Source organism: Mytilus galloprovincialis, chromosome 10, assembly GCF_965363235.1.
Source record: "Mytilus galloprovincialis chromosome 10, xbMytGall1.hap1.1, whole genome shotgun sequence".
Classification (NCBI taxonomy): domain Eukaryota; kingdom Metazoa; phylum Mollusca; class Bivalvia; order Mytilida; family Mytilidae; genus Mytilus; species Mytilus galloprovincialis.
The window spans coordinates 67,297,000-67,313,928 of record NC_134847.1 but is presented as its reverse complement, the minus strand read 5'-3'; the positions used below and the strand labels follow the sequence as shown (position 1 = coordinate 67,313,928).

At 32.6% G+C, this 16,929-nt stretch overlaps 1 protein-coding gene across 5 annotated transcripts in view; it reads right to left on the bottom strand.

Moving 5' to 3' along the window:
• The window catches only part of LOC143048184 (uncharacterized), a 91,490-nt gene that overhangs the window by 5,044 nt on the left and 69,517 nt on the right, over window positions 1-16,929 (bottom strand). For all 5 annotated transcript variants that reach the window (XM_076221709.1, XM_076221708.1, XM_076221710.1 and 2 more), the window contains 8 exons: window positions 9,897-9,960; window positions 6,782-6,973; window positions 5,886-6,085; window positions 4,912-5,194; window positions 3,076-3,225; window positions 1,883-2,078; window positions 783-976; window positions 110-367 (listed from right to left, as the gene is read on the bottom strand). In XM_076221709.1, coding sequence (XP_076077824.1) covers window positions 110-367; window positions 783-976; window positions 1,883-2,078; window positions 3,076-3,225; window positions 4,912-5,194; window positions 5,886-6,085; window positions 6,782-6,973; window positions 9,897-9,960 — 1,537 coding nt within the window. The remainder of the gene's footprint in view (window positions 1-109; window positions 368-782; window positions 977-1,882; window positions 2,079-3,075; window positions 3,226-4,911; window positions 5,195-5,885; window positions 6,086-6,781; window positions 6,974-9,896; window positions 9,961-16,929) is intronic.

Sequence of the window (16,929 nt, the reverse complement as noted above, 5' to 3'; positions counted from 1 at the left end):
TTCTGCAGTATCTTTTCATTTACTTCCTAATGGTAATATTTTGTTTGTACAAATCTATACCAAACAATCAAAACATTTTTCAACAAATCAAATATGTATAACTACATACCCGTAATTGACAATTGACATTGGAATCTGTTGTAGTGCACGTGTAACAAGAGGTATCATACAATATCAGCGGGACAGAGTCACTATAAGTGACGCCATCGTTGGTCACTGACACCAGGTAGTACTGTATAGTTTCATTTGTCGTAGATCTCTTCCTTCGTCGATTTACGCTGACTGGACATTTAACCTCTCCTATGTTTTCCATTTGACCCGTGGTGGTACTACTTGTTCCATTTGCCGTTAATACGTTGTTTATGATCTGAATAGTTGGTAAAAACTCAATCAACAATTTAAATCCTCCAAAAGTATTGAAGATGCTATTATGTATATATATATATATATATATATATATGGGTTCATTTTTAGTTCTTATTATCATGGCATGGAAATGCATATGCTTCATAGAAACCAGTTACTCTATTGTTAATTTTAATTTTATTAATCTAATTATATCTAATTATATACAGAATTTATTTTTTTGACATGTCATCCGTTGGCATTGATTGCAAGTCCTAAAGACGAATACAATTTTACTTGTCTAATTTGACATGTATAACTGTTCGTCAAGGAATACATATGATTTCTTCAAGTATAAAGAGTGGAGAACCTTGCAATTATAAGAAATGTATGTATTAATTAATACACTCTTCCGAATTTAACGTATGTATACGTACCTCAGCCTTTTGAAGCAAGCATCCCAGATTACTTGATTCGTAGAAGTTTTCTCCAAATACAGAGATATGAGAACATGATCGTTTTGATGTATCACAAAATGATTCATCTGTAATGTTTGTCAATATTTGTGGTGATGCACTCATGTTAACACGACAATCACCACCTGTTAAGTCTGGATAACAGGAGCATACCCCTGTAAGATAGCATAATATAAAATACAGACATTTTTACTGAACCAGATACTTCGCGCAAAGTCAGTTAGAGCATATACGACAGAAATATTTAAATAATTTTACTACACCTGATGGTCATTTCAAATGAAAAACATCAGCAATATTTTTACAATTTCGTTGATTGTATCATAACATCCGTGATGGCAAACAACGCTATTCTGCCTTAAATAGACCCTTTTGTTTTAAATTCAAATATAGAACCACTACTTCATGTCAAGTCAATAAGAACATATGAGTTAGAAGTATAATATATTTACACAATACAGTTCCAACGTTTACCTGTCAACTTCAAAATGTGTTAAAATATTTGTTTTTTTTCTATGAAATACAACTTAAAGGTGTGGTCACTGATGCATCCTTTTTTATTTTTCAATTATAATTAAAAAAATAGAGAGAGGATATAAAATGGGTTATTAAGCATTTTTTCATAGATCAAAAGTACTTGTTTTTTTTAATATCTGAACCTCTGATCATGCTTATATACGCAAATAAAAATATATAGGACATTTTTAGCACACTTGCGATAAAGGTATTTGAAAATTTGGAATGAAATAAATGTCATTTTATTTAAACTTAAAATAAATTGGCTTTGCATGCATTATCTTGCTAAATGTAATATAGAAAACAAGTAATGTTATACCATAACTAGAATATGTTTGTATCATTTTACACTATTTATAAAAAGGAACGAGGAATTACTAATTTTCTTTAAATTTTTGTATGCCGTGTAAATAAAAGTTGTAATGCTTAAAAAAAAATGTAATAGAAAAGTGTTTTAACATGTAAGTCATTAAAACATTATTTTTATAGTTTTTTTTTTTTTTTTTTGCATACAAAGTCATTCGAGCTTTAAATGTTTAAATTACCTTCCACGCAGTCACCAAGTTGTATTCCTTTATATTTGCAGTCAAATGGACATAATTTCCCAACAACCACTTGAGCTACAATATTTCCATCATCATTTGTTTCGGTCCACAGTGAATTATTTGTCCTTACTTCATTTGAACATTCTGTTTTGAACATTTCAAATGCATCTGCCATATACTCATCAGTTCCGGATACCTTCAATAAAACAGAAAATCTAGCAATTTCAGGCGTTTAAAGCTCTTTGTTTTCATTTTTTCAAACTACCCTCAAACCAAAACATTCAGAGCCATTAATTTATTTTTAATATTCTCAAAACATAAAAAGCCACGTGTGGATATCAAAATGGAAACAGCAATGAATTGCTAGAACCATCTAAGATAAACTTTGCCTGAAGGAGTCCGAACATTAGTTATAATCTAATTTATTCATATATCAACAGGAATGTAAACTACTGTTTGCTAATATGATACATTTCAATGCCGAAGCAATGAGTTATAAGATGATAACTATCGCCGCATGTGAGCGAAAAGAGTAGATAGCTGTAATTGCTATTTTATCTTTCTATTAGGGGCTAAAATGACAGAAAAAATAGTTTTGTTATATTTTTATGCTTTTCAACTACCTATTTGATTTAACAATCCAACTGTTTAAATTTTAGTCTGATAACTCTGATGATTTTTACAACCATCAGGTCGTATTGGATGCCAAGTGTCCGAGTGTAACTCAAGCCAAGAGACAGAACTGATTTTGCTAAAATCTGAAAGTTATTTTATTACTTTTATCACTACATATTTGAACCGAAAATCAGATCAGTAAAAATACGCTGTGAAATCTGAACAAATGATTGATGATTAATTTGTGAATAACAAATGGACGAAAATTTGTGACACTACATGTCACAGCCACTTATTTGTGACTAGAACAGAAATACATTTTGAAATGAAAAATAAAACAACTATGATGGATTCCATATTACTTGCATGATGTTAGTAAATGTGAACCAGCAAAAATTTATTAACATATTCAATTCATTATAAAGTTACCATTGTCATCAATAATATGATTTCAAAGAAGGAAACTGCCATTTAAAATTATTTGGTCCATAACAAATGCATATTTTCCGTAATGTTTTTTTACCCCACGAAAGTTTTTTTCACTTTTGAAAACAAATTAGTCTATTAAATATCATTACCTTTATATTTAGGACACAGTTCGTAATTGCAGATGATACATTTACATTGGACAGCGATGAACAAGCATCGAATAAAACCGAATCCTTGAAATAACTGTTGCATGCATCGTCTGCACTTGATTCGTTCCATCCATTTATCCATTCAGAGGTCTGAAAAAAAAAAATACAATTATAGAATATCAATTTATTTTTAGTTAACTACATTCATTTCGACTAAATAGGTTGATTTAACCCGACTTTTGCAATCATCACTTCAAGGGGAACAATCATTTAAGCATTATAACCTTAACACACGCACAATGTTTTTAAAAACGCTTTCATTTGTGTAACTGTTTTTATAATTTATAAAGTGTAGCTTTCATGTTTAGTTTTCATGTACTAAAAGATTAGTTTGTAGTTTAGATTTTTAATATCATTGTGTGCAAGAACGAGCGTGAAATTTCAATTCCGTTTCATAAAAAAATTTACTGAATATTTCAAAACAATATTTAAATTTCGTAGAGTACAAACTGAACTAAGCACAGATTAAGAGGTATTGCACTTAACTATCATCCGATTGATTTTTTAAGGAGAATTATTGATTTCAAGAAATCGTGCAAGGATATTGAAAGGACAAGCACATAGGAAATATTCGCAAATATCTCCATTTTATACTTTACAATTATAGCCTTTGTATGAGGTCTTTACAAGGATATATTGACATGAAAGAAGTATATCGACTGACCAAGTCCGAGGTCGATATACTTCTTGGGGTCGATATATCCTGTATTGACCTCATAAATGGGCTATAATTGTTATATTATTTATTCCCGACCATATTTGTATCAAAATCGTCATTTGATTTTTTTGAATTTTATATATATCATATTGTCTCCAAGACAATGACAACATTTAGTTTATTTATTTTTTTATTTCAGTTATTTTTTTTTTGTGTTATTTTTTTACATCTGTATTTGAAGATTTTTTAGATATAGATTTTTTTTTAATAAAACTTTTAACAATATCATGAAATTCATTACATGACGTCAAAAAGTATATCGGTTTTTAGATTTTCTAAAAATAACCGTGCAATATGGTTTTAGCTGTACAATATGATGCAGTTTGCTATCCGCCGTTTTCTCTCTACCTTCGAAAATATAGTTTAACATGTGACTATTCCTAAACGAATCAAATTAGTTAAAATATATGAATTAATAATATTATCTTATATTCTTTTTTGATATGATAGATAATATTCTTTTCTTGAAAATAAAAGGAATGACAAAAGGGAAGAATATACAAGAGAAAAAAAATATATTTAATGGAGAGAATTACCACCATAAGAATAGCAAACCTTGATCAGAGTTGACACCCTTACCTTTGTTCAGCAAAACCAAGGGGACCTGCATTTAGTGATCATTATGAATAAGGTGCCCCAGACGACTTGAAAATTGCTCAATTGTCACTTTAAAATAGATTCATATCCCGATGCTGAAATTATGATCCTATCGAAGGGATTGTCTGAAAAGCATTTGGTCAATAAGAGAGGAGATAAAATATATAACAGGGGACCTCCTGCGATGATTTTTTTTCTTGGACCTTTACTGTAACAAACTGGCATTTGAGTTATCAGAATTTACCGGAAACTTGGTAAATTTACAAATCAGAACTGGGAAAGGAGAGCGACACTGGCTACGTCGATGATGTAAACCTCTCCTGATATTCACGCATCTTCTACGTGTAAATGGACAGCCCGTCAAAATGTCACAATCTGAAAAAGGACACAACTGGTGGAAATTTTCAAACAGACGAATTTTATAGAATCTAAAGATTTTTTTATCAGTATATCAAACTTACACGTTCTGTATGTTCCTTCTTTGTAAGAATATCCGGTGATATATCAATCGTAAGATCGTCATCATCTTCATCTGTTGAACGCTTAGAGCGAATTGAGCATGATTGTTTGCCAAAGTTTAACGGTGGACAGACTGGTAAACTTTCCTTCCATGAGCAATCTACATTTGCCGACAGTCCATTTAATGTACCACCGTTATCACCAAGACATGTACAGTACATAAACGACTGGCTTAACTTTTCCGTTCTAGTTTTTGCAATGAATAAACTGTCACTCGCTGGAACACTGTAAGTAATGATTTAAATCAATTAGACAAGAAACAATGATAAACTAATATAAAGGAAAAAGTACAGTTTAATAAAAATTTCACAAAACAAACTGACAAGCAGAAAGTATTAAACGTCCTCTCTCTTATGATGAAAAAGATATTTTGAAAAAAAGCACACGTTCACGGTCTCGTTCGGTTGAGTTGAGTTATGTTTTCTTTTCATATTAACTTTTGTTTTGTTGAGCTTCTTTATTTTCATTACAAAGATTATTCCACTTTAAAATATCTAGTACAATGAAATATGTCTCGAAAGCAATATATATATAAGTTCTAAAAAGGTAATAAGACATAAAATTAATTTGAACTCGACACTGCCAATTAACGATTCATAAGAATTAAATTGTATATCTATTGTAACCAAGAAAAAAAGGCCCATATGACGTAACAGTTATGCCATTTATAGTTATGACCAATCAATATCATCCGTACATAAGTATGAGAATTTAATTCAGATATGGTCTCAATGTATTTTGATATCGAGTAGAACAGTTTAAAGAAATAACCGCTTCCCTACCATCGATGTCAAATGTTCTACGTAACAGGATCTCATTTTACTCAAAATGTTTAACATATGTATTTATTCAGCTCAATAGTTTAATTATGGTTTTGACTAGGGATAAAAGGTTCTGATGGCATATGTTTATGTACCTCCAAGTTCGAGCAAAAGGATATGCCCTGTCATAAACTTTTCCGTCCCTTCCAGTAAAATCATCGTCCCGATTGTTATTCCATGTACCACACAAACCTTCTGTTTGGTACCGATCCTTACGTGAAAAAGTAATGAATACATTCAATCTTCTATTCATTGCAATCCATACATATACTCTTGTACCAGTCGGCAGAACAATCTGAAAAAAAGGAGTTAAATCACAAAAATAATTAACTCAGAGGAAAATTTAAACCGGAAAGCCCCTAATCCAATGACAAAATCAAAAGCTCAAACACATCAAACGAATGGAAAACAACTGTCGTATTCCTGACCTGGTACAAGCATTTTCTTATGTAGAAAATGGTGGATTTAACCTGGTTGACAGGGCTAAACCACTCACTCGTATGACAGTCGCATCAAAAAAAGTAAAAGAAACAAAATAATCCTTAAGAAATGTTTAAACTAAAATAAATATCTATTTGTTATTCATCACTCCTTGTTTGTATAGCAGAAAGTTTTAAATCTAAACTGATGATTATTCTATCTTTTGAAAACAAAGTCATTGAAAGTATACTTTTAAAGTTCGAATGAAAGTTTGCAATGGACTTCTTGCATGTGATTCTATAACTAGATTTTGTCTTCAATAAAAGTCACAAATGAAGGATTTTTTGTATAAAGTAGATTAATCTAAAAGTTGTTACCAAAATTAATGACTGATTAGATTAAGTTGGTTTTATCGGCAAAGTAAAATTTCACAAATAAGTGGATGCTAGTTGAGTTGAGTCAAGATCATGTCAGGTTTAATAGCTTTTAATCATTGGTTAAACATAAATTACACACAGTATTCCTTCCTATCAAAATGATTAATATGATTATATGTTTAAAACAATAATACCTCATAAGTTCCCCATCGATGATACACTTCTAAATATTCGGAACCAGTTTGACAACCAAGTCTCCGAACAATCCATTTGGTTGGTCTACTACATCCATAGATAATGAAAACGTCTGATGCTGCTCGAACGGCAATCGCACAATGCTCAGTCCATGAATGATGACTTTCGAATCTTCGTTGAATTGTATTCACCTGACATAAAGTAATCATGATCTTTAATAGTAAATTGATTATCTTAGTTTAAATATATACTGATCTTAAATATCCTTGTATAAACGTAACAAATGATTCGCTAAATCAAGTTTAGCATACCTCAAAGATGTGTGTAATAGTTATCCCATGAGGACTCCGTGTGTCAGTGTAAGATCACCCCGATGACTTGAGGCCAGAGGGTGATCTTTCACTGACACACCAAGTCCGAATGGGATAACTATTTTAGATCCCAGCTGTTTTAGATTAGATGAAAAACCATTTACAATTCATAAAATCTAGTTTAGATCGCAACACAACCATTATAATATACTTTACATATTACTACTAAAACACACCCGTGATATCGCGGGTCCGTGACTGAATTAAAGTATATAACTATGCGTAAGCCTTGTTTTAGTATTGGTATTGACATCTGATAAAGTCATGCCGATTATAAGATACATAGTTTTCTCTGCTTTCAAATCTTTCTGTTTGAACCCTTCGACCTGGAAATTATCAATTATTGGTAATATTAATTATTTGGAAAACAAAAGGTCCTTTAATCAACATCATTGTCCTCTATATGTTATAACTAAAGTTGATTTATTCGATTCACTGTTTTACGTCATGACCGCTAACAAATTGAAAACTGTACATATACGCCTTATTATAAGTCCAGATTTTTAGTATTCGTATTGTTATCTATAAAGTCTTACTGATTAAAATACTACAATGAGGAACACTTTGACAATGATTGAATTTAGTAGTGTCAACCCTGTGATTATGACCCGTGTATACAGAAAAATCCTAAATACACCGTTTGGTGGTGCGTCTGTTAGATGCGGAACGTACATATAAGATAATAGGTCACAGGTGAATATACTATTGGTATCGGTATCGGATTCGACCCGGAACTTGTTAATTATTGGCAATATTAATTATGTGTTAAACGAAAGGGTCTGGAGTGGTGTAATTTTTAATCTACACCATTGTTCTATATTAGTTATATATAAAGTTGAATTCTTTGATTTGTCGTTTTTACCCCATGACGGCTGACAAATTGGACCTCGTTATTTTAGTATTATAGATATATTATATACCCCTTATTACACCCGAACACGGTCTAAAACGATGTTTATGAAACCATGTCAACTCGCCCCACTGGCCAATCGGACCACACTAAATCGTCACTTTCTAAAAAATCGCCCCACTCTTGTTAACCAACTCGCCCAACTTATGAAAAAGGGTAAACTCCCATTGAACAATCAGTCTGACATATCGCTGTATTTATGGAAAGTGATAAAATTCCACTGAATAAAGGTCTGCCAACTCGCCCAACTTATATCTTGCTTTCTTCAAATATGTTAAATTATTGAGAGTCTGTATCCAGTCGTCCTTGGTATAGGGGTATGTGTCGTGGGTCGATATGCTAAAGTTCTTGAGTTCGAACCTCAGCATGGACACAATAGATTTTTTCTACATAAATCTTGAAAGTGTGTCTTTTCTCAATAACTAATTCTAAGTTTTATTGTGGATTCGGCATTCCCGCCAAAATTTGTCAAAACAAAGGAAAGCATGCAAAACAAAGAAACTCAATATGGGGTGATCTGGTAGGGATGATCCGGCTCTGATCACCCCTGACAGAACAAAGGATCTGGGATGTAATATATAATAAAAGTATTACAAAAATACGTATATACCGAACCACGAGGCATATTCAAAATGGAGTAGCCCAAAATGTTGACAAAATCAAACGCTATCAATCAACAAAACAAGTGAAAAACAACTGCTACATTCCGTAATAGTCATCCCATTCGGACTTGGTGTGTCAGTGTAAGATCATCCCGATGGCCGGAGGCCAGAGGGTGATTTACACAGACACACGATCTCCGAATAGGATAACTATTTTACATCCCAGTTGTTTTAGATTAGACGAAAAACCATTTACAATTCATAAAATCTAGTTTAGAACGCCACACAACCATTATAATATACTTTATAAATTACTATATAATGTATACCCTTTATGACCCCCGAACACAATGATTCAATATCAAACCATTCAAACTCGCCCACTGGTCAATCGGCCCACACTAGATCTCCACTTTATAAAAAATTGCTCACTCTTGTTTCCGACTCGCCCCACTTTTGAAAAAGTGTAAATTCAAATTGAACAATCAGTCTGACAACTCACTTATTTACAAAAAGGGTTAAAGCCCCAATGAATAAAAGTCTGGCAACTCGCCCCTCTTATAAAAATATCTTGCTTCCTTTAAGTATGTCAAATTGCTTATAGTTAGTATCCCGTTATCCTGGTTTAGTGGTATGTGTCGTGGGTTGATATGCTAAAGGTCTTGAGTTCGGTTCCAGCATAGACACTGGATTTGTATAACATTAATTATGATAGATAGTCTTTTCCGTATAATTAATTCTATGCTTTATATTCCCGCCAAAATGTTACAGAACAAAGGAAAGCATGCAAAACAAAAGAAACTCAAGCTGGGGAAATCTGAGCCGGATCACCCCTGGTAGAACAAAGAAGCTGGGATGTAATGATTAGATTCAGGCATTTTCCAACGTTAATTCACCTGAAAATGGCAGTGTCCATTTGTTATAATATATGAATAATATGAAGCAAAAAGGGGGTTTTCACTGATTTTTTTGAATGAATAACATTGTAGTTTGTCAGTTTTCATGGACTTCCCCTCTTGTTTTATTTACCTTTAGTTCGGTTATATTGTTTTACATTTTCGTCAATATAATATCTTGGAAATATAAAACTTTATAACCATGGAAGGATATAGACATATCACATATTTAACAAAATAAATTGATACTTTTGATCATAATGCTTCGATTTTCTATTAATTTTAGCATTCATGTAAACCCAGATATAATCATAATTAAGAATTTGTAAACTTACTTCGATTGGTTTCGTTTTATGTCTAAAGAGTGAGAATTCTCCTTCATCGTGGAAATCGTACCATCTGCAGAAAAAATAAAAATATGTAGTCACGACTTTCCCCTCTTAAACACAATCTGTTTTCGACTGATAAATACCACCGTCCAGCGTAAAAATATTATAAGGACGAGCGATTGTGTTCATTCTTTAACATGCTTGTCGACGGATCAGCACATATATGTACATGATGTATCAGCTGTCAATACAATATGCATAGAAAATCGTGGTGAAAAATCAGATGCAAACTCAGTAAACCAACGATATATTAAATGTTCCCAAAAGTCATTAATGCATGTGTCTGATCAATCTCCGGCGTAGAGATCACATATCCGTTCCGTTCAATACTTTGTAACACTACACTCAATATGACCTCTGCCATCAATCTCCGTAGAGCGCTCGTTTCCTTTCCGTATACTTAGTACACTACAATACAATTTATTATGTTCTGTAATGCCTGTTATAGCACACACTAGTAGCACGATTTCAGTCTGAAACGGTCATTTTGGTCTGATCGTATCTTAATTGACTGGATTTACCGCTAGAGGAAAACGTCAAGATTTGTCAGATCGTTAAGTCTCCATTCGGATCGATAGTCTCATTAGGTAAATTAGTCCCGTTAAGGCATGTCAAGATATTTAAGACTGTATCTTCTAGCGAGCTGTTTAGATCCGTTAAGACCGTGTCAGACCAAAACAGACCATGGATACAAACTGACGTCAAGATGTTGTCAGACCGTGTCCAGATTTTAATAATTTGGACACAAAACAGTGAAACTTTCCCATTATTTATCAGGGGTTGCTCCCCTTTCAAGAATAAAATAAAACTGTGAAAGAAGACGATTTTTTTAACTGAAAGTCTACCACGTCCCCTTAATCATGTTATTTAAATAAAACAAATATTCAATTTGAATTCTAACTTCTTCCTATTTAATTATTTAACACTGTTTTATAATTATATAAATAAAAAAGTAGCTCAAAGTCATACTGCTGCACAAATCGCCGCGAATTGACTAAAAAAAAATCAACAGATTGCCGAAATAATATTTGATTATTGAATATAAGCACCTGAACCTTTATATTTAATGGTTTACAAGTGATTGCAATACGTTTTATATGCAATTACAGACTGCCGTACGTGGTGAAGAATTTGTCATTCATTTTTACACCCTTATTTAATAATAACGGATGTCGGCCGTGAACACTTGAAAACGTGATCTTAATATGTTAAATTAAATTTAAGATGTAACTATTTTTAAATATTGTAAATGAATGCTTTATCATTTATCTTTTTATGCTACCTATATAAATTGCATTTGAGTAAATTTGAGGCAGGGAAAAAATATATAGATATAACTCTGTCTTTTATCGTTTTCCGTTTATTGTCATGACATTGTCCGTTAACTTTATTTTTGCCAGACTCATGCGTTTGACTTTCCATCTTTATTTTTTAATGTGTCTATAATTCGAGCCTTTTGTAAAAAAAACTACATACCAGAAGCCTTCGTTAAAAAATAAAGTTTGAATATTATAGCAGAAAAAGGCTTATAAATTCATTCAAATTTATATTTGAAATAGGATAAATAATCAAGAAAATGTTTATAAATACGTCAGACACTGTACTTAAAGTACATTTAAAGACCAGGTTACATATATATTACATGCATACAGCATAACAAAGCTGGTTTAATTTGAATGACTATCCATTAGGGACATTTTTCGACGATAATTAATCAAATCTGACAAGTTTAATTAAAAACGGAAAATAATTCTTCGCCCGTAAACGATTTAACGTTACCGTACCCTCTTTATTTATTTTTGTTGCATTCATGTCGCATGTGTGTCGGCAGTGTCAGCGTTTCTAATAGCTAACTTATTTTACACAAAATCGTTGACATGGTAGAAGGAAACTATAGTACAATATAAGCTGAGCTGGAAATTGCAATTGGTGAGTAGAAATGAATGTTTTCATACATGTCTATCAGAATAATCATTGATCATGGATCATCACCCAAGAGTTTGAAGGAAAAATGTTCACATTTGTTAAATTTGTGCATACAGGTATGAATCGACGTTCCAATACTCCACACTCTTGGATAGTAGCCTGTTCAAAGGCAAAGTAAGAATTTGGGCTTGTTAAAAAATTGTTCCTGTGATTGGACCCCCCCCCCCTTTCCCCTTTTTCATGTTTTTTGGAAGATCAATGCATGATTTAAAAAGTTACATATAAACTAGTATGGTTTAAACCCCCTTTTAAAAATGGCTGGATCCACCCCTGTTTATTGCCTAACATGCATTGACATGTGGGGTATTCACAATGGTATGGTTGTGCGGGATGGCCTATACAACAGTTACAAGACCTAAACCCCTGATCGAGTAATCCTACATATTGTATGTTAATGTATTGATTAATGTCACGTCCTAAATTTGCATGAAATATTTGTCACTTTTTTTTATTAACCAATAACCAACCAATCTTCACATGTTACGATGTAGTCCGAGACAAGCTTGTCTGGCAAAACAGCCGTTTGGACGTCAGAGTAATCTCGGACTAGTTACGACGATGATATACCTATTTATATAGCCACTGGTGGGTGATGTACAATAATTATAATTTGTCACATATGTGTTATGAATACATTCAACATGTTCAAGGCTTGGGTTTGTATATATGCAATAACCTCAAAATTGCCCGGGGCAAAAAAAAGAGTATATTGATATTGTGCCCTGACATGCCTGATTCCAAATGATGAGACGGCATTGCGTCCTTCACAACAATTTTTAACACTTTTCATCTTTTGTGATAAGAAATTTAAGATTTTACCGGGTATGATTCATTATTTTGTTATAAATGATTTGTTATGCTCTAAATTTTGTCGAACTTAAATATATGTTATAACAAGAAAAAGAAATTATGTTGAAATTTTTATTTTTATCTTTTGTATATTATTCACTGTCATGACTGTCATGACTAAATAAAAATTAGATCCCACGCATGCGTGGCATAGTTAAATAAGTGCCCGACACGTTATCATCAGTATGTTGATGGATTATAAAGAAGAAGAAGAAGAATCTTATCAATACTATTTGCTTTGTCACCATGTCACGTTGGTAGTAATATTCAACAAATTCTATTTTAAAATAAAAAAGTATTATAAATTGATCACAACAAGTATAGTGCTATAGACAGTAACCCTAATTAAAACCATGGTTAACCATGGTCGGCCAATTAACAATTTTGTCAAACCATGGTCAACCATGGTCATACAACCATGGTTGACCATGGTTAACCATGGTTCTAACCATGGTTCAAACTGCACACTGACAGGGGCATGTACTTCAAAGTATCATTTTATTTTGTCTCGCCTTACACAAAAGTCATGAAAGTTGGTTGTATACAAGAAATTTGTATTACAGTCTTGGGGTGATGATGTAAGCTATTTTATAGAGCTTTACATTTTAAAAGCTAAAAGAGCTGGATGTTTCTTGTCTTGTATTCAGATGCTAGTAGCTAATTAATATGTTATGATGTTTCAGTTTGCCATTATATGTACATTGCACCTGACCCCATTTTCATGGTTCAATGACTGCATGTAAAATATACTGTTACTTAATCAATGAAATGCTCTTTTATACTGTATATTTTATATATGTAATTGGATACATTTTATTGTATATGAGTATCTTGAAAGATCTACTTGTCTATCAGGTTGGGTTGACCTGACCTTGACCTTCATGGATAATTTAAGTGATTAAGGTTATTTCAGTTTGATACAATGTTAACATGGTTAGGTTTGTTTCTCAGTTTATACTTCCTAATAAAATTGACACTGGAAATGGGGAATGTGCCAAAAAAGACAACAACCCAACTTCAGAGCAGACAATAGCCGAAGGTCATCAATGTTTCTCTTAAGCTATAAGCTACATTGTACATGTATAGGATCACTACTTTTGGCATAATTATGGAATAAATGAAAGTTGTACATGTTTGACATTTTTGAATGGCTTATTTCATCTGACAATGACACCATTTTCATGGTTTTTATGTTTAGTCTTTTTCTCTGTTTCTATGGTTACTATAAACGTTTAACCATAAATTTGGGGTATGGAAGAACTGTGAAATTCAAAAATTCATGAAATTCATGAAATTATCTGTCATATCTGTCTGGCATGGTTATTTTATCTGGACTTCATTTTAATGGATTATTGATAATGTAAAGTTTATGTGATACTTATAGACTAGTAAAATCTTCTTATTACAGAATTTCAATAAAAAGATCATGAATAAGGCCACATTTAAAAGAATGTCTGTTTCCCATCCCAGGGGGCTTATTTTTTACCTGGGTGTGGGGAGGGGAAACAAACAATTTTTATTTTGGCCTAAGGAGATATGGTGAGACGACTATCAACCATTTAAACCATGTAGACCAAGTGATTTACTTGTTAGTCACTATATAATAGGTCACTGCACACCCTTCAACAATGACCAAAAACTAAAACTTTATAATGAGCACCCTATAAAAGGTTCAGCCTGTAATGAGGCATCTGACACAGTTAATGTAAAATATTCAGACGAGAAACCCAACAGTGATGACAATTTGATTTATTATACCATACCCTCCCCCCCCCTCCCTTGAAGTTAAATGTCTAATCCCTTGGTGTACTGATATGAATAGTATTTTACTGGAAATGTTTCGGAAAATAGATATTGATGCTAACGTAAATATTTTATCCAATAAAAAAGACAGGAAATAAGTCTGTGAACCAAAAAGTTCAAATCTAATTGAAAATTAAAGTGCCCATGAACTCACTGATCATGCACGAGTGATTCTATTCATAAAAAGTGTCCGTGTAACAATTAAGAAGAGTCTGTGTATCATTGAAAAAGAGTCTGTGTAACACCCCTTAATGTACTGTTTTTCTATAGCTCTGCAGGGAGGGGGGGGGGTCAAAGTCGTTCAAAGGTCACTGTACGGCCTTTAACAATGAGCAAAATCCATACAGCATTCAAGTACGGCATACGTTTTACCTCAGCGAACTCACTGTCTTGGTGATGTATCAATCATTTGCTTCAGGTCGATCCATTTCGCATCTCGTCATGAATATGCGTGATATGTGCCACTGGACATTAAGGGGGCAATCAATTTATCAGTTTCATTTAGTGATGCATGCTAATTATATATAGTTCTCAAATGATAATTGTCTAAAACTGTTTCCATTTTTGTGTATTTTATTTTTTAGCGTAAATTTTAGAATTTCTTTCCGAATCTTTCTCTTTGCATTTATTTGTTTGTAAACATTTAATAAAGTAGTCCATGTCATGGGTTAGATTGTATACAGCCAATCTAGGACCAGGGCAGTAGAACAGAAAACAGTCTCCATTGTATACATACATATGCATTTATGTTGAAGCGTAAAACAACGACATGTAGTTGAGCTCGTTTTGGTGAAACAATTACTGTCAAATCTTTATATATATATCTGGTAAAGTTGTCATAAAAGCAAAAACGGACGAAAAAGTTGGCAACAATTTATAATAAGACTAAACTTATTTTGGCCGTTTCGTTTCTTCTAAAGTGTTAAATTCAACCATGCGACTGGCTTACTTGGAGATTCAGGTGACCTTTTTCGTTTTTTAGAAATTTCAATCAAAGTTCGTATATCCCTTCAACGATTTATTCAATTTTTTTTAACGTATAGATAGCGCGAAACTCTCACTACACCATGCATCTAAAGACTATTTTTTTTTCGACCAAATGCGGCTGCTTATTTATACAACCGAACAACCAAACGTCCGCACCCAATTTTAGCAAAGATATACTGTCGAACGGGAGATGTGAATATTTCTATACCCAATCAATCATTTGGTTTGAAAACAATTTTAAAGGTATACATTAATACGACATCAACCCAACGACACATATCAATCAAAACATTTAGAGTCAACACACAGATTTTTGTTATAGAAAGAAACCTATACAGAATAAAAAGCCTAAACCGCAACAAGACTAAATAATACGGGAGCAGTGATTTTTTTTAGACAAAAATGCAAGTGTTCCGTAGAAATATTTCACGTACCATTTTTTTTTATTTCGATCGATGAAAATTATAGCAGGTGTGATATAAATCAGTAGATTTAGGACAAAACTATAATATGGAAATATAATATGAAAATTAAGCCTGCTTTGTACTAGACCGACACACTGAGATGGATTTTTAACGTGTAAGTTCACAAGCTAACAGTTCGAAAGAAAGAAAAAAACTCTTTGTTAGACCCGTTTGGGATTCGGACTAAAGTCCTCTCGCTGTCGAGGTGAACTTATTCTCACGAGACCAACCAGGAGAGAGGTCGCATAGTCATACCAAAAACTCGAGCATAATAAACAATACAGTTTAACAGAATTATCACCGTTACTAATGCGATTTTAAAGTCATGATCTTATCTAAATTAGATACCGTTATGTGATGTTGGTATCTACACGTATGAATAGAGATGGCCGACATCAGAGTAGATTGAGAGGACCATCGCTCTCTGCAAATTGAAAACTCTTCCTCAATGATGTTAGTGGTCCCACTGTAGCGAGCTGTTGCAAGGCTAAATTTCTATCCTTATTAAATCTTCTCTCATTATTCAGTGGTATTTCAAGTTTACTTTTAATCATATTGTCGAACGACTATTTGGAGTGCTTCCTATTATATTTAAAACTTGTGTTCTCGTTATGAACACGAATGAAATATTTGCCACTGGAGGTGACTGAGGCAAACAACAATGAATCACCATCACTAAAATATAAGTATTTGTTCTCACAAAATACTTTGTAATTAATTAGAAGAATGATGACAATTTCTCATCTATTCACGTTTTGATCGAGCCGCTTCAACCTCAAATCTTGCTGCAATTGTTTTACATTTAGGCTACTAGTATTAAATGCTATTGTATTCATTGAAGTTTACATGCGTAGTTTTTTTTTTATTCAAAAGAATAAATTAATATTTAT